Source organism: Neoarius graeffei, chromosome 8 (assembly GCF_027579695.1).
Source record: "Neoarius graeffei isolate fNeoGra1 chromosome 8, fNeoGra1.pri, whole genome shotgun sequence".
Lineage (NCBI taxonomy): Eukaryota > Metazoa > Chordata > Actinopteri > Siluriformes > Ariidae > Neoarius > Neoarius graeffei.
The window spans coordinates 94532527-94553619 of NC_083576.1; the positions used below are offsets into that span (position 1 = coordinate 94532527).

The 21093-nt window shown below is 40.1% G+C and overlaps 1 protein-coding gene across 1 annotated transcript; it reads left to right on the forward strand.

Moving 5' to 3' along the window:
- The first annotated feature begins 1075 nt into the window (after nucleotides 1–1075).
- LOC132891076 (calcitonin-like) lies at nucleotides 1076–6050 on the forward strand. Its single transcript, XM_060928556.1, has 4 exons — nucleotides 1076–1136; nucleotides 2438–2529; nucleotides 2706–2837; nucleotides 5785–6050. Exons 2-4 carry the CDS (start codon nucleotides 2444–2446, stop codon nucleotides 5951–5953), a joined length of 387 nt encoding a protein of 128 aa, XP_060784539.1. The 5' UTR covers nucleotides 1076–1136; nucleotides 2438–2443; the 3' UTR covers nucleotides 5954–6050.
- Nucleotides 6051–21093: the final 15043 nt, after the last annotated feature.

Here is a 21093-nt window from a genome sequence, read left to right on the forward strand (position 1 = left end):
ACAGTAATGATGTGTGTTGGGATGTTCTCTTCAAGGCGTTGGCCGGCTGCTGGGTGTGTGATGGAAGTGATGTGATAAATGATCACACTCAGGCTATTACACTTCATTTCCTCAGTGTGTGACAAACCGCACCCTCACACACACACACACACACACACACACACACACACACACACACACACACACACACAAATGACTTACACAGAAATTTTACACTCGCCTGTAAATATTCATTTTCCATATAGAATTCAGCAAATGCACACACACACACACACACACACACACTGAATATAATTAACTTATCATTTTGAAAAAGAAAGACGGTAGGTAAAGAATAAAACACAAATGTCTGTGTTATTAGAGAAATTAAATACTCTTTATTAGGAAAATAATCAGTGCTGTTGTGGTGTGATGAAGTGGACTTTACTGTTATCACCACTGTGTTGATTATTTTCCTCTAACAGCATGACCCGAAGTGTTTTATTCCTCTTATAACACAGCAACTTACCAATGATTAATAATTTTTATTTATTAATATATGACACATCAAAATTTTTAATTGTTTATAGTTACATTTGCTGTTGTGGAACATCATGAAAGAACTCAGTTCCTGTTCTGGTTCCTGTGTGGACTGAGGAACCGTGCTGAGGGTCTGAGGCTTGAGCTTCTGTGAGAATCCTGGAACTGAGTAGAAGCTGGCAAGCTGTGTCTTAGGCAGAGGGAGTTCTCTGCTCCACCTGTCAGCATCATTGCACTGTGTGTGTGTGTGTGTGTGTGTGTGTGTGTGTGTGTGTGTGTGTGTGTGTGTGTGTGTGTGTGTGTGAGAGAGACTCTCAGGGTGGAGGTTCTCTTTATTCCCTCCTCTGTGAATTTCTGATCTTCGTCCACACGAACAAAAAAAAAAAGACGTCACACAGAAAAACTCTGTCATGACATCGTCATTCTCATAACCTGCACTCATCAAACCCCACCCCTAGCCTGTGATTGGACAGCATGGGATAATTAACTACGCCACGCCCCCACCTGTGGAATATAAGTGTGTGTGAGCTGGAGCTGCATTCAGAAGCTCAAGAAGACCACTGTGTTTCAAGTCGCTGTGCTTTTATTTTCACGCAGAGTAACTTGGGACTTTACAGGTAAGAACTCTCTCTCTCTCTCTCTCTCTCTCTCTCTCTCTCTCTCTCTCTCTCTCTCTCTCTCTGTGTGTGTGTGTGTGTGTGTGTCCAGGTTTCTGTATTTTTTGTCCACACATGCTACTGGATAAATGGATGAACAATAGATACTACTACTACTACTACTACTACTACTACTACTAATAATAATAATAATAATACTAATAATAATAATTTATTTTTAATGAATTATTAATAATTGTACTTAGCCTTTACTTGTATTTGAAATTTTCTAATTAATTTAATTATTTTGCTGTAAATTTTTTTCCAGCTTTTTAATTATTTATATTGTTACATTTTAAAATATTTTCTGTCAATTTATTTAAGTGCAATAATCTATTATTATTATTATTATTATTATTATTATTATTATTATTACAGTAATTATTAAATCTGATTTTTTTGCTTTATTCCAAAAATGTATGTTAAGTTTTGAGGCTTAAAGGTGTCATTCCACGACAAACCGTTTAATACTTGCTCTTTTTGAAATACCATAGTTCACTCCGAGTTGCATATGCATGCTGCACGTGAAAATATTCTTCTACCCCCAATCCCTGTATCAGCCTATGAAAGAAAATAGACGGAAAAACAAGCGAATCAGAAAAAGCCCTACGAACTTACGTCACTTCGAAAATTAGTATTCATGGCCTCGCCCATAACCCACTGGAGGGAGCGTCACAGTGCTGTTAGCCAATCAGAAGTGATATGTTTACATGTCATGAATATTCATGAGTAAGAGCTGAAACCTGTCGTTCTCCCGTCACCCACTCCTCCACCAAACTAGAACAGCCTGAAACAGGAGCACCACAGCATTTTTTTTCACCAAAACCGGCTCACAGGGCATTCATTCGTACTAGAGACCACCGCACAATTAATGAAAAAACGATGCAATGGCACCTTTAATAAATTTAATTAAATTTCTATTCTCTAATAATTTTTTTCACAAGAACAAAAATTAAATTTTAAAATAAATGGATGTATGAAATTCTCCTTTTGGTGTCGCAATGTGTTTGAGTCTCTGATCAGCAGAGAATCGGCCGAGTGATTTAATACACTGTGTGAGAAATGAGCATTCAGCTGAAATTCACATCACTTACATACATTTACATCAAAGTTTTCTTCAAAAATCTTTAATGATTTTACATTTAAACTGAAATTCAACTTGTGTTTTATTCAAATTTGAAATAAAAATAAAATTCCATCTTCAGTCTGTTAATAATGTGTTAATAATCTGTTAATAACATGTTATTAATGTGTTATTACAGCAGACCATGTTCATGATGAAGATCTCCGCTGTCCTTGCTGTCTCTGTCCTCACTGTCTGTCACCTGTACAGCTCACATGCAGCACCACTCAGGTCTGCGCACACACACACACACACACACACACACACACACACACACACACACACACACACACACACACACACACACACAGGTGTACCAAGGTATTCACTGTGTGCAGTGTGTATGTTTGCTGATGTGTGTGTGTGTGTGTGTGTGTGTGTGTGTGTGTGTGTGTGTGTGTGTGCAGACCTGTATTAGACTTTCTGTCAGACCCTGTGGTTCTGAGTGATTATGAAGCTCGCAGGTTACTGAACGCCATCGTTAGAGAGTTTGTGCAGATGGCAGTGGAGGAATCGGACCAGAGGACTGACAGCAACAGGTATTTATTTATTTATTTATAATTGCTCTAAAATGAATTATGGGATGTCTGCAGTGCCGCTGTCTCCCCTGACTGTAGTGGATCAGCTGGGTCATGTTTTTATTTTCACTCAGTAACAGATGATTTTATTCTCCAGCTTCTCACTGATCCATTACATTTAGTGTAAAGTTAATGAGAGAGAGAGAATGCTGTGAAAATAATATAATAATATTAATAATATAATAATATAACATCATCATGAAAAATGGTTTTGTAATTTTGTGTTTAGCCCTCTGAGCTGTGTGTGTGTGTGTGTGTGTGTGTGTGTGTGTGTGTGTGTGTGTGTGTGTGTGTGTGTGTGTGTGTGAGTATTCTGACTGAATTAAAGAGAAAGTAGTGACATGCATTAGGTTTAAACTCATCACTGGGGATTAGTGAGACACAGGTATGTTCCTGAAACAGAATTTTACACACTGTAGAGATATTTCAGAACAATATTTAAGAAAAAAATTCCTCCCAGTCCTCCTGCATGGATCCGTTCTCATGTCTTCAGCTGAAGGAATCTACAGAACCTTCACTCGCTTGTGAGAACGTCAGAGAAGCAGAGCATGAAACCTTTTACAAGCTGATTTATAAATGCAAAGGAATGACTGCATGACTGTGATGGGAGCTAACGCTGGTGGAGCATGTTCTACACACACACACACACACACACACACACACACACACACACACACACACACACACACACACACACACCACTGTCTGAGCTGTCTTTATTCCATCAGTGATCGAACTCTAATCCACTTGAACTGCTCAATCATCTCGCCCTCACCAGTTCCCTATGGACTTGTTCCACTCTGTATAAAGTTTCTGAAAATCTCAGGAAGTGACGTTGATTCATGATCTGCTCAGCTCGGCTAATAAAACTCTGAACTTGACTGGATATTCTGAGGAGCTCTGAGGAGCCCTGAGGAACTCCTCGTGCTGAGGGACACATCTCACACAGCTTCTGAAAAAGCCGACCTGAGAATTCTAAGTGACACACACACACACACACACACACACACACACACACACACACACACACACACACACACACACACACACAGCTCAGAGGAGCCAAAAGGAGCCGGGAGTGTCTCCAGGGATTAGTCACTCATGGAGCTGGAGATATCTGAGTGTCCATGTTTCCTTCACAGCCTGAAATTGGATCGAGTGCATTTTTAAAGATGATTAAAATAAATCCTGTTTAAAGCGATGCTACTCAATTAAAATCTGTCTTGTTATATTCAAAATGACAAAATTCTTAGTTTATGAGGTTGAGGATAAGCGACTAACACGCTTTATAAACCAGCAGCTACATTTTAATATTTAACCTTTAATGATTAATTTATTGGAATAAAAATATGTTATTTACCAGCTGGGAGGTCCGTCTGGTGAAATACTGTGACTGAGGTCTTGAAAGTACTGATCAAGGTCCTCTGGGTCGAGGTCAGTATTTAAGGCCGAGGTCACAGTATTTCACCATACGGACCGACCTTAAGCTGGTAAATAATATATTTATCTTTTTCTTTACCAAATTCTAACAGAAAACGAGAGCGCCCGAAAGGGAAAACCGAGCCAAGCCGCCATTTTGAATCCTCATTCACGGCTGTAATGCAAATGGCTTCCTCCTCGGTATACAAGTGCACTTCCATGGCAGGAAAAAAACTACATTTTGCCGCCTATGTCGTCCCCTATTTATACAAATAGGAGTCATTCAGGATTCAGCCATGTTTTTGCTTGGCGTTGGCAGCAGTTAGAGGTTTTTAGCTTTCTCCTGAAATGTTTTATTTTATTTCTTCTTCCTCAGGGGAGTAAAACTCGCTTTCGCTGTGAACGCTGTCATTATCGCTATCCATGCTGTAAAATTAATGCTATTCTCCTGAGAAATGCGAAAATAAATGTTGACAAAAATTGCTACTATGTTTGTTGTTGTTGTGAACGAGCAAGTCGCCAAAGGTCCATAACCGGGGTCCGTAACCAGGGTCCGTACCATAGGATACAGACCCGCTCGCCAGCCAATCAGAGCGCAGGATTTGATGGAAACCAGACTGCGAAAAAAATAAATCTAATTATTTGGAGTGATTATGTTTTAGTTCACTGTGATGCTTCACATTCTGATTACTGACACAGACACCAGGGATGCAAACTCACACTGCTCTGTCCAATCAGCCGTAAACTCTCTGTTTTTATTGTCAAAGCCACAACATCAATTCTCTAATCAGACCAGATCAGACATAGTCAGTAACACTTTTTTCTTCCTGAAGCAGTGTGAGGAGTCTGTGCTCCACTCAATAAAAATATCGTATATAAACGTGTGATTAGAGAAACTGAAACAGACAATCTGATCCAGAACCTGCACTGGGTGATGTTCCAGAATCTCAAGCCACTGAGCAATAGACATTTATTTTTCTAACTTTGATCAGCTCTGATAAAGTATTTTTTAAAGCACTGAGCACAGGATCAGTTGACAGAAGAGCAGTGTAAAAACGACAAACACGGTTAAAGACAGAACACATGAGAGAAACAGAAGCGAAGCAGAGACTGAACTGAAACCCAAACAAAAACCCGTACAGAATAAATGGGAAGCGGAATCATGACACACTCAGAGAGAGAAATCAGAACCATCATGCACTTCAGTGTGTGTTACACATGATCATCTCCAACATTTCCAGTCAGTAAGATTCCATGTCGGATTTATTAAAGAATCGGTGCTGGGATTGTGGACCGGGTTCGATCACTGATGGAACGACATGAGTACACTTCAACCTAGCGCAGCCCGCATGCAGTGTATATTCCGAGATGGTGTAGAAGTGCATGAGTTGCTGAGGGAGTGTGTGTGTGTGTGTGTGTGTGTGTGTGTGTGTGTGTGTGTATGCATGACCCTATGAGCCGGTTTCTGTGCATGTGTGTCTCCCGACAGCGAGGGCAGAGTGCTGGCGAAACGCTGCTCCAGCCTCAGCACCTGTGTCCTCGGAAAACTTTCACAAGAGCTACACAAATTACAGACGTTCCCGCGGACTGATGTTGGCGCGGGCACGCCTGGCAAGAAACGCAGCGCCAACTACGAGGAAATGCTTGATCTCGCCTAAACCCCTGCACCCTCATTTAATCCTCCCCCTTCCTTCCTTCTGACCTTTAACCCTCTGAGTCCTGTTGCATGTGGATTTCCTGCCTGATCGACTGATCTCACACACACACACACACACACACACACACACACACACACACACACACACACACACACACACACACATTGTAATTTTTGTCTGTGAATGAGTACCTTTCCACAGGCAGTGTTCCTGCCAGAACAGAGTCAGATATTTTAAGGCTTTGTCCTGAATGAAGCGCAGAGCACATCAACCAATCAGAGAGTGGGGGCGGGACTAACACATGCTTCCTATATTACATTGTTTAAATTTCTGCTCCGGTGACATCACAGCATGATGAACACACCCTGAGAAGAGCGGTAACAGACACTCATGATTGGCAGCGTTCTTCTGATTAATGAGAGAAACAGAAAATCATAAAATGGTTGCCGTGGTAACACATAACAATTAAATCATTAATACAGAGCAGAAAGCTCATCACGTAGCATCAGTGTGGAACTGAATCTTTAATTAAATCAACATTTTATATACGATTATTTCTCACTCCAGTGGGTGGAGACATCATGATATGAGGCAAATGAAGTTAGTAAAAAAGACTAACCCCACCCACTTTCCCTTCAGAAACCATTTTCTTCTTTCTGTACCATAAATCTCGAGGCTGTAGGTGTTTATCGTCCCTCTATGAGGGTCATTTGAACCTCTGAACGGTTAATTATCTAATGATCTGATTTGCATGCTGCTAAGACACATCCTGTCCTGTCCTTTCGTATCGCCGTCTCTCTCTCACAGGAACGCTGTCTCCAGATTTCTCCATATCGTCACAGTTCTATAATGAATTCTCTCTGATGCTAGCATTTGGGACATAGCCTTTTATTTCAGTGCTGAGTTTCTGTAACGATTTTTAATCACAACATGAAAGGAAAAGATCAGTATAAAGCACACATGACAAAGCTGAACACCGAGAAACAATCAGTGTACCGCAATCAGGGCTTTTTAGTTTAATAAACTTATTTTTCTATCAGGAAGCTGCTTTACTTTCATTTATTTAAGTGAACAACACACACACACACACACACACACACACACACACACACACACTGCAGTCAACAAAACACATTGTGCAAAGTTTAAGCTAAATTCAGTCCAATATGACTGTAGTAGCTTAGCAATATTAGCAATGTTAGCCAGTTAGCAAAAGTTAAATTTGCTAAAGTAAAATAGCTCTCTCTGAAAGAGGTGACATTCTGTCAAATATTGTGGTGATGTTTTGATTTTATTTCTTAAGCTCCGCCCTCATTGATTGTGTCACTAATCTAAATAAAAAAAATAACTTTTTATAGTTTTACTTGTGTTAAAGGGGCAATATACAAGAATTTGGCCACTTGATGAACTCAGCCTGCACACTCCAAACCACTAGGGGGCAGTGTATCCCCATACAGGTGGAGTGTCCATCACTATCATAAGAAAAAAGGAAATGCACAGTCCCTCCTACCCCTTACACCAAATGCACAGCTCCCTCTCAGGGAATTCTCACTCACTGAGGATAAAGATATGTTTGAGTTGATCCGTGACTCGGTTCAGAACATTGGACTTTACACTCACACGCGTTCGAGCTGCACACAGAGCACTGAGCAGGCGGGACATCAGGGACTGACTAAAGTGCAGCACTGAGAAGAAACACCACAAAAGCATTCAATAACTTCACAGTGTTGTGTCGCCAAAATCACATCACACATCCATCATTACTGTAGAAAACAGATAAATACAATGACATTAACACTGCAAAACACAAACAAGTAAAATAAACTAAACCAAATGGTGACATCTTTGCTACAAGAGGTGAACTTTTTACGAGAAGGTGACCAGAAATTCATCACTCTGTGAAAACTGTGGTGTGAAAGCACTGGGGAGCACTATTGCGTTCCAGTCACGATAAACATCTCGTTATTGCCAGAGTGTTGCTGTATGTCATCAAAAGTTGCATCAAAAGTTTTGGCAAAATAATTGAGTTGTTGTAAATCAGTTGTGAGTTCACTGCAAACGTCCTGCGTGTGTGTGTGTGTGTGTGGGGGGGGATATTACTGAATGTTATTAACTTTAATTCTGACACAAAGAAACTTTAAAATAATTACAACCAAATTGCAAAGCGTTACCATAGAAACAGGACAAAATTTAAAACTGAGCAACCAACCAACCAACCAACCAAACAAACAAACAAACAAACAAACAAACAAACAAACAAACAAACAAACAAACAAACAAAAACATTCAAACCTCACACTAATACTAACACTAACATTAACACTAACACTAACACCAACACCAACACTAACACGAACACCAACATGAACACTAACACTGACATTAACACGAACACAAACACTAACATTAACACGAACACCAACATGAACACTAACACTGACATTAACACTAACACCAACACTAACATTAACATGAACACCAACATGAACACTAACACTGACATTAACACTAACACCAACACTAACATTAACATGAACACCAACATGAACACTAACACTGACATTAACACTAACACCGACACTAACATTAACACTAACACCAACACTAACATTAACACGAACACCAACATGAACACTAACACTGACATTAACACTAACACCAACACTAACATTAACATGAACACCAACATGAACACTAACACTGACATTAACACTAACACCAACACTAACATTAACACGAACACCAACATGAACACTAACACTGACATTAACACTAACACCAACACTAACATTAACATGAACACCAACATGAACACTAACACTGACATTAACACTAACACCGACACTAACATTAACACTAACACCAACACTAACATTAACATGAACACCAACATGAACACTAACACTGACATTAACACTAACACCAACACTAACATTAACACGAACACCAACATGAACACTAACACTGACATTAACACTAACACCAACACTAACATTAACATGAACACCAACATGAACACTAACACTGACATTAACACTAACACCGACACTAACATTAACACGAACACCAACATGAACACTAACACTGACATTAACACTAACACCAACACTAACATTAACATGAACACCAACATGAACACTAACACTGACATTAACACTAACACCAACACTAACATTAACACGAACACCAACATGAACACTAACACTGACATTAACACTAACACCAACACTAACATTAACATGAACACCAACATGAACACTAACACTGACATTAACACTAACACCGACACTAACATTAACACGAACACCAACATGAACACTAACACTGACATTAACACTAACACCAACACTAACATTAACATGAACACCAACATGAACACTAACACTGACATTAACACTAACACCGATACTAACATTAACACTAACACCAACACTAACATTAACACGAACACCAACATGAACACTAACACTGACATTAACACTAACACAAACACTAACATTAACACGAACACCAACACTAACATTAACACAAACACTAACACCAACACTAACATTAACACGAACACCAACATGAACACTAACACTGACATTAACACTAACACAAACACGAACACCAACATGAACACTAACACTAACATTAACACTAACACCAACACTAACATTAACACGAACACCAACACTAACATTAACACAAACACTAACACTAACATTAACACTAACACCAACACCAATGCTTACATTAACACTATCACCAACACCAACACTAACACTAATATTAACACCAACACCAATGCTAACAAACACTAACACCAACACCAACACCAAAATTAACACTAACATTAACACCAACACTAACACCAACACTAACACTAACATTAACACCAACACCAATGCTAACATAAACACTAACACCAACACCAACACCAAAATTAACACTAACACTAACACCAACACGAACAACACTAACCACAACATTAACACTAACATTAACACTACATTTAACACTAACACTAACATTAACACTGACACTAACACCAACACTAACACTAACAGTATTAGTAACACTAACACTAACACTAACAAACAAACAGACAAACAACCCCCAAAAAACATTTGAACCACATACTAATACTAACACTAACACCAACATGAACACTAACACTAACATTAACACTAACACCAACAGTAACACTAACATGAATACTAACACCAACACTAACATGAACACCAACACTAACATTAACACCAACACCAATGCTAACATTAACACTATCACCAACACCAACACTAACACTAACATGAAGACTAACACCAACACCAACACTAACACCAAAGCGAACATAAACACTAATCATCAACACCAACACTAACACTAAAATTAACACTAACACTAACAACACTAACCACAACATTAACACTACAATGAACACTGACACTAACACCAACACTAACACTAACATTAACAGTAACACTAACACCAACACTAACATTAACACCAACACTAACACTAACATTAACAGTAACACTAACACCAACACGAACAACAACACTAACCACAACACTAACACCAACATTAACACTAAAATTAACATTAACACTGACAATAACACCAACAATAACATTAACACCAACACTAACATTAACACAAACACCAACATTAACATGAACACTAACACCAACAACACAAACATTAACACGACAACAAACACACACTAACACCAACACTAACACTAAAACCAACACCAGCACTAACACAACACCAACACTAACACAACACTAACACCAACACTAATATTAACACTAACACTAACACACACTAACACCAACACTAACACCAACACTAACACAACACTAACACTAAAACCAATACCAACACTAACACAACACCAACACTAACACACACTAACACCAACACTAACATTAAAATGAACACTAACACCAACAACAACACTAACACTAAAACCAACACCAACACTAACACAACACTAACACCAACACTAACATTAACACCAACACTAACACAAACACTAACATTAACACCAACACTAACACACACTAACACCAACACTAACATTAAAATGAACACTAACACCAACAACAACACTAACACTAAAACCAACACCAACACTAACACAACACTAACACCAACACTAACATTAACACCAACACTAACACAAACACTAACATTAACACCAACACTAACACCAACACTAACACTAACAGTAACACTAACACGAACATGAACATGAACATTAACACCAACACTAACATTAACACCAACACTAACATCAACACTAACACCAACATTAACATGAACACTAATACTAACACCAATACTAACAACAACACTAACACCAACACTAACACCAACATTAACATGAACAACAACACTAACACAAATATTAACACCAACACTAACATTAACACCAACACTAACACCAACATTAACACGAACACTAATACTAACACCAATACTAACACCAACACTAACACAAACACCAACATTAACATGAACACTAACACTAATATTAACAATAATACTAACACTAACATTAACAGTAACACTAACACCAACACGAACAACAACACTAACCACAACACTAACACCAACATTAACACTAACATTAACACTAAAATTAACACAAACACTAACATTAACACCGACACTAACACCAACACTAACATTAACAGTAACACTAACACTAACATTAACACAAACACCAACATTAACATGAACACTAACACCACCAACAACACTAACATTAACACGACCACGAACACACACTAACACCAACACTAACACTAAAACCAACACCAACACTAACGAACACTAACACCAACACTAACACACACTAACACCAACATTAACACAAACACTAACAAAATACTAACACCAACACTAACACTAAAACCAACACCAACACTAACACAACACTAACACCAACACTAACATTAACATGAACACTAACACCAACACCAACACTAACACTAACACCAACACTAACATTAACACCAACACTAACACCAGCATTAACATGAACACTAATACTAACACCAATACTAACAACAACAACAACAACAACAACAACAACAACAACAACAACAACAACAACACTAACATTAACATGAACACTAACACCAACACTAACATGAACATTAACACCAACACTAACATTAACACCAACACTAACACCAACATTAACACGAAAACCAACACAACAACAACACGAACACTAACATTAAAATTAACACCAATGCTAACACTAACATTAACATGAGCACTAACCCCAACATTAACACTAACATTAACACCAACACTAACACCAACACCACCAACACTAACACCAACACCACCAACAGTAACATCAACATTAACACTAACACCACCACTAACACTAACACGAACATTAACACAAAAGTAACACTAACACTAACATTAACACAAACACTGACACTAACACTGGCACTAACACTAACACCAACATTAAAATTAGCACAAAAATTAACACCAACATTAACACAAACACTAACACCAACACTAACACTATCACCAACACTAACATTAACACTAGCACTAACACCAACATTAACACTAACACTAACACCAACACTAATACGAATGCTACGACCAACACTAACACTAACACCAATGCTACGACCAACATTAACACCAACATCAACACTAACACCAACACCAACACTAACACCAACACCACCAACAGTAACACTAACACTACCAACACTAACACTAACACCAAACACCACCAACATCAACATTAACACCGCCACCAACACCACCACCATCACCACCAACATTAACACTAACACCAACACTAACACATTAACACTAACACCAATACTAACACTAACACTAGCACCAACACCAACATTAACACTAACACCAATACTAACATTAACACTAACACCAACATTAACAGTAACACTAACACCAACACCATCACTAACACTAACATTAACACTAAAATTAACACTAACACCGAAGCTAACATCAACACTAACACTAACATTATTACTAGTGTTAACACTAACATTAACACTAACACGAATACTAACATTAACACGAACACTAACATGAATACTAACATTAACACAAACATTAACACTAACAATAACATTAACACTAACACTAACTAACACTAACACTAAAATTAACACTAACCCTAACATTAACACTAATCTTCATCTTTAAGAAGCACTGTATCCTGCTCAGAGTCACAGATGATCCAGAGTATTATCCCAGGAATTCTGAGAACAAGGCAGGAACACACCCTGAATATGACACCAGTACATCATCATCATCTCACACACACACACACACACACACACACAAGGAAGATGAATATTTATAAACCATGTCCCTAATATAGACTGAACATCAGTATTAGTGTGAGCAGGTAAGACACACACACACACACACACACACACACACACACACACACACACACACACACACACACACACAGACAGCCTGTGTGTGAGATTCTACCTGTGACTCTACCTTTGTGTGTGTGTGTGTGTGTGTATATATATATATATATATATATATATATATATATATATATATATATATATATATATATATATATATATATATTAGTGCTGTCAAGCGATTAAAATATTTAATCGCGATTAATGTCGCGACTGTCATAGTTAACTCGCGATTAATCGCAATTTAATCGCACATTTTTGTCACATGAAAAACCATGTAATTCTCTTATCAGCATAAAAAAGTGAATGGGCTTGCTCACCGTTCGAACTACGGGGTACTCGGGGGATCCGAGATCCCCTGAAACAGACATGAGATCCCTTGAAAACATGATTTGGGGAATGTTGGGGGGTCTCTAAAATATTGGCAAAATGATGTTTATTGACATAGCAATCGTGTGTAACGGGAAGTATTTGCATATCCGAAGTGAGCGCGCGATGGAGAGCCGCGCTCTGAGACAAGCACCCCCCCCAAGGGGAAAAAAGGGACCCCCCGAAAATATCGGCATAGTTCGAACACTGGTTGTACCAATGTTTTTTTTTTTTTTATTGCAGAGCATAACACGTCTTGTCACAGCCACTGCAAAGTGGGGCTGGAGCCGCCGATGGGAAAACGAAACCTACCGTAAGCCGAGCACCGTGGCTCTGCGGGGGAGGGCAGAGGACTCTGGCTGTGCGGGGCGTGGCATCATGTCACAGAGCGTTAATCTCGCGATAAAAAAATTATCGCCGTTAAAATTGAGTCAGCGCGTTAATAAAGCGACATTTTTTGACAGCACTAATATATATATATAAAATCACTTGTTCTTTGTGATTGAACTGCCATTGTGTATGAAATGTGCTATATAAATAAACTTGCCTTGCCTTGTGTGTGTGTGTGTGTGTGTGTGTGTATATATCTCCATTCACTTGCTCTTTTGTGTGTGTGTGTGTGTATCTCCATTCACTTGCTCTTTTGTGTGTGTGTGTGTGTGTGTGTGTATATCTCCATTCACTTGTTCCTTTGTGTGTGTGTGTGTGTATCTCCAGTCACTTGTTCTTTTGTGTGTGTGTGTGTGTGTAGTGTAGCAGTGCAGAAGCGAGCATGTAACACTGCGACATGTGTCACACACCGGTTGGCGGACTTTCTAAGTCGTTCAGGTGGATCGAGCAGCAGCAGCTTCGTTCCCACCAATGTGGGCTCACATGCCTTTGGTCGGCGCCGGAGAAATGGACACGCCTGATCCGCAGAACACACAACACGGTCAGTACACACCTGGACACACACACACACACACACACACACAGCTCTGTAAGTATGAGTGGTGGGTAATATGAACATGAGTCATTCTAATCTGAACAAGATGTTCAGAACACTTAATCCATCCAAACACTTGATCCATCCTGGTGCCCTGTGTCTGGTCGGAGTTTTATCGCCCCACTCCTGTGAAGGACGGCCCCATGAGGACAGTTGAGGGTTATACCTGTTAAAACTGTTAATATTATAGTCAGGCTGTCTGTTGTTGCCCAAATGAGGATGGGTTCCCTTTTGAGTCTGGTTCCTCTCGAGGTTTCTTCCTCATGTCGTCTGAGGGAGTTTTTCCTTGCCACCGTCGCCACAGGCTTCATCATTGGGGATAGATTAGGGATAAAATTAGCTCATGTTTTAAGTCGCTCAAATTCTGTAAAGCTGCTTTGCGACAATGCTTATTGTTAAAAGCGCTGTACAAATAAACTTGATTTGATTTGATTTGATTTAATGATCCTCTGAGTTTTTAATCAAATGAATCATTTCCAATTTGATTCACATAAACAGTTCATAAGAATCAAATCAATAGTGAATCTTACTGCTACTTACTGGCTACTCATCAGTGAGAAAAGATACATGCGAACCCCACCAATCACACAAACTCCACCCTTCTTCTCCTGCTCCCTTTCAGACTCCACCCATCAGTCCAATTTTTGTCTTTCACTCTAAGCCTACACATTACACTAACTCCACCCATCAATATAACCCCACCACAACACACACACACACACACACACACACACACACACACACACACACACACACATAACAACACCTGTAATTAATATTTTCTGTATTTCAGAGGCAATGCTGTGCAATGACTGATCTGAGGAAACATTACCACACTCTCCACCAAAACTACAGCCTGAACAACAGTGTGTGTGTGTGTGTGTGTGTGTGTGTGTGTAAAACAGTCACTATCTCAACTTGTTTCCTTGTTCTTGCTAAACAAAACTCATAAATGCTCATAAATGCTTGCTTTATGCTTCCTGATGAATTTGACTTTTATATGAAAAAATATTTGAAATAAAAAGAAATAAAATAGCAATGATTGAAATTAGTGGCTTATTTCATGATGTGTGTGTGTGTGTGTGTGTGTGTGTGTGTGTGATAGATAGATAGATAGATAGATAGATAGATAGATAGATAGATAGATAGATAGATAGAGATTAAAATGTATTTTAATATATTTAAGTGTGTTTGTGGTGCGTGATGCTCAATATGTGCTGCTATTCCACTGCCGGCCAGCAGAGGACGTTGTGTGTTCCCCAGCAGCAGTATATTTCACTCCGACTGTAAACACTGTAATAATCCATTATTAATAAAGTTATGATTAAGTTTCATGCCCAGAAGTGTGACTACATGACTCACAGCTGTTTATTCATGAATTATTTTATTCTCCACTAAACTCAGCATTTGTCGCTAAGAGCTGAACTCGACAAATTAGAAATAATAACATAATATAATAATCAGCATCACAATTTGAAACATCTTTTAAACCATTACAACTCTGTCAATGCTTCCGTTCTAAAGAAACACAAAAGACCCGCTGAAGTCAATTTTATTTGTATATCTTTTGTATATTTAACAATCAAAATTGTCCCAAAGTAGCTGTGCAGAAAAATAGAGATTTTAAACAAATGAATTCATAAATTTATCCCTGAACTGAAGTGAAATAAAATGAATTAGTAAATAGACCAGTTAAAAACAGAACACATATTTGCAGTGTGGTTGTTACCTGGGTGTAAAGCTGCTCAAGATGTTGATGTTCAACGGTTAGGTAGAGATTTGGCAGAGCTTGTTGCCATGGTAACTAAAATCTGACTCCACCCCTTTTGGCTGGGCTGTTGGGATGAGCAGTAAGGTCTAAATTATTTAACACTGATGGAGAGGAGGAGATGTCAAGTGACTTCATCAGCCATGTTTTGTTAAAGTGCGATATTTTAATTATACTCACAGAAGCTTAGACTGTAATGAGAGTCTCTGTGGTTCAGACCCTGGTTAATTACATACTCTTAGATCAAAAGGAAAAATTGTGGACTCATACATGTTCTTCAGGTGTCCCTCCAGCATAACAGTGTTCAGCACCACTCCAGGTACAAACAGAAGAAAAATAAATAAATAAATAAATAAATAATAAGAGCTTGATCAATCTTTGGGAAGTGAGAGAGTACAGTACCAAAGCAAACCACTCACATTATGGACAGGATCACATCATGTTGAAACCATCTCACTGTTGGTTGTAGGCTCACCTGAACATAGTCGACTGGTCACCCAACTGCTCAGACTGAGGTCTCCAGGTCCATAGAGAACCTGGCAGTTAGGGGACTAGTGAGTGTGCCACCAGAGTACCAGCATCTGTCCAAAATCTTCAGTAAGCAAGGTGCCACCATAATTACCTCCCCACTGGTGATGGTTTTAAACCATAGACCTGCTGCCAGGGGCCATTCCTCCAGGTTCTCACATTTATTCTTTGTCCATCAGGAAAATTGTCACTATGAATGAGTATATTCAGAAGATCCTTAGGCAGGAGTTCATCTGTCCATCCATGTCTCCAGTCTCAGCCAGGTTCTTCTTTGTGGAGAAGAAAGAAGGGTGACTGTGACCTGATATCAATTATTATGGTCTAAACCAAGTGAACAAGAAGTTCCATGATCCCCTCTCTTTGGTACCAACCACACTGCAACAATTATGTGGAGCCCAAATTCATTTTTTGCCAAACCTGAGGAGCACATAACACCAAGTGTCTTCTGAGAGGGGTATAGATGTAAGATGCTATGAGTACATTGTGATGCCCCATGGCTTTGTTCCAATCCTTTTTCAGCTCATCACTCTGTGACTTGCTCAACAGATCGTTGTTTCTGTGGTGTCTAGGCTTCTGTAGCACAAGCTGAATATCAAAGCAAAGTGTCTGTTCTTTGCCTCCTCTGCCTTTGTTCCCAGGGTACTTACTTAGATCAGGTGATTTATGAATGGAGGACCAGAAGATATAGGCTATGTTGGAATGGTCACATCCCAGAACTATCAAAGAGTTTCAGAGATTCCAAGGATTTGCCAACTAGAAGGTTCAACAGGAATTTCAGTGCAGTAGGCTCATCTCTCACTTCTCTCCTCAACCAAGCTTCACAGTAGTTCACATGGACAACTGCTGCAGAACAGACATTCGCCTCTTTTAACCAAAGGGGGGGGGGCATTCTGTCATAGTGCAATTATGATGTGGGGAACACGGAGCTTCTAGACATTAACCTAGTCCTAGAAGGTTGGGGGAATTGGCTGGAAGGAGGCCTCCATCCCTTTGTTGTGGAGAGACCATCAAAATCTGAAACCTATCAGGAGGAACCTTGCTCTCATCACCAAGGGATGTGAGCTCTCTTCTCCACTCCATTTCACTATAGAGTTCAGTCCTCTGTCTCTATTCGCTATATAGTGCACATCACCAGTCCACTGTGGGTGTGTCCCAAACCACAGGCCCTATTCGCTATATAGTGCACATCATCACTCCACTGTGGGTGTGTCCAAAACCACAGGCCCTATTCACTATATAGTGCACATGACCAGTCCACTGTGGGTGTGTCCCAAACCACAGGCCCTATTCACTATATAGTGCACATCATCACTCCACTGTGGGTGTGTCCCAAACCACAGGCCCTATTCACTATATAGTGCACATGACCAGTCCACTGTGGGTGTGTCCCAAACCACAGGCCCTATTCACTATATTGAGGTATTTCACCTGACGTCACAGGGTCACGTGACGCCCCGGTGTCCACCATTTTGGACGGCAAGCTAGCTAATGTCAACAACATAGTAGCTGGTATGTTACTGTAGCAATATTTACGTTCAGTCATTTGGATGACTGTTAAAACCTTTCAGTCTCAAGTTTTTCCTTTACTGGATTTACTAGTTTACTGAGCTAGCGCGCGATGGCTCCGGGCTCGGCCGGAGAGCGCGCGATGGCTCCGGGCTCGGCCGGAGAGCACGCGATGGCTCCCGGCTCGGCCGGAGAGCGCGCGATGGCTCAGTAAACTAGTAAATCCAGTAAAGGAAAAACTTGAGACTGAAAGGTTTTAACAGTCATCCAAATGACTGAACGTAAATATTGCTACAGTAACATACTAGCTACGATGTTGTTGACATTAGCTAGTGCTAACAGCTAGCTGCTAGTACACTGCTACAACACAGACACCGACCCTAATAATACAGTTCTTGGTCATTGCCTGGTAACAGCAAATTTATAACGGGCCATGTCTCAACAGACTAAGAAGTTATTTCAATGACATTTAATAACATTTTGTTTATCCTGAGGACCGAAAGTAAATGGAAATGTGAACAAACCTTAGCTGTAATCAGATGGCGACCACCGGCTCCAGGGACGACCCGCTGATGTAGGCATGTTACCCAGCCTGACACAAAATATTTGTAGGCATCCAAACTCGTATACGCTTTCAGATCAATACCTGTGTATGGCGATGGGTTTTTAACGACATAGGTATACAGATCATGTGGGCCGAAGTCAGGTAAAGACGAGGGCTTCGTGTACTTCCGTACGTCAGTGAGCAATCCTGGTGGAAGCAGGTAAACATCGTTCTCTAAGCCTGCTAACCTCAATTTTTGCAAATACCTCTCCCTCTGCTCGCCCTGTAAATGCCCTACGTCGCTGGATAGTGAAGGTGTTTTCTGCATCTCGCTCCTTTTTCTTTTATGTTTTTCGTTTGTCGCCTTCCTCGCATTCAAACTGATTCGAGCCGTGCCGTCCAAAATGGCAGCGTCACATGACTTGGTCACGTGAGTGAAATACCTCAATAGTGCACATCATCAGTCCACTGTGGGTGTGTCCCAAACCACAGGCCCTATTCACTATATAGTGCACATCATCAGTCCACTGTGGGTGTGTCCCAAACCACAGGCCCTATTCGCTACATAGTGCACATCATCAGTCCACTGTGGGTGTGTCCCAAACCACAGGTCCTATTCACTATATAGTGCACATCTTCAGTCCACTGTGGGTGTGTCCCAAACCACAGGCCCTATTCACTATATAGTGCACATCTTGGTAATTTTTAATGCATTATATGAGCTTTATATTGTCTCTGACTTTGTCATGAAAACTGCAGCATTATGAGTACACGGGCATGCGGTTTGAACTTCCCTTATTTTTTAGGGTTTTTCCGTCTGGATGAAATGTGCTCCTGACTGAATCACACTGGAATTCTTATGGAAAGTTCTGTGGATGATGGAAAAGCGCAGTGTATAATTTGTAAGGGCTGTTTTTCACTTTGGGTTTGTTCCCATTCCAGCAGCATTTAGCATTGAAGTGAGCAGCCTTAATAGTGAACATCTGGGAGTGATTGTGGTGAGAGAGAGAGAGAGAGAGAGAGAGAGAGAGAGATGAAGTGAGAGAGATGAAGTGAGAGACTCTCACTCAGGACTTTTGTAGAGAATTTCAGTTCAGTTTTGCATTTTATAAAGTTTATATGTATTTGTAAAAATGTCAGATGAAAGTGACGGAGTGTTGGAGAAATTATATTCACACCGATAACCAAACAATGTCATGTTCTTTCTTTCTTTCTTTCTTTCTTTCTTTCTTTCTTTCTTTCTTTCACTCTTCATCACTCTGAGAGTTCAGTAATATCTTCAAGAAGCAGAAGTGTGTTTCTGTTTTTTCCCCATTTGTTTGTGTTTTAGTTTCTCTGGAATCAGCACCTCAACGCTCTGAAGTCAAAATGAGACACTGAAAGTCCAGAAATAAAGTTTCTCCTGGACAACATGCTCGCTCTCCGAACTCCTCGAACTCCCCTCGCTTCCTACTTCTTGGGAATAAAAGTAAACACAGTGTGTCCGGGTGAGAAATCAAGTTTCGTGCTGTTGTTGCTGCTGCTGCGGCGTCTGGCGACTCGGCTGTGTTTTTTCTCCGTCCACATCTGGTTTCCACTCCTCTGGCTCTTCATGCGGTTTCAGCTGTTTTTCTGTCAGACTTTAAATATGTCCACGTCCCCGTCGCAGCGTCGGCAGATTTGCCCGGAGGTCTGCAGTTATGCAGTGCCATAACCAGCCCATGTGAAATTACACGCCTGACCACAGCGCAGTGAAAAAGTGCAGCGCAGCCTCTCACACACACACACACACACACACACACACACACACACACACACACACACACACACACACACACACACACACACAGAGCAGTTTCAGTGTGAGTCTGGCCCCGAGCCCAGCTGAGCTCCAGAGGAGAATCTTAAAGTCGTTATATACTCACCACAGCTCAGTGCAGCTCACACACACACACACACACACACACACACACACACACACACACACACACACACTTCATTCTGTGAGGAACG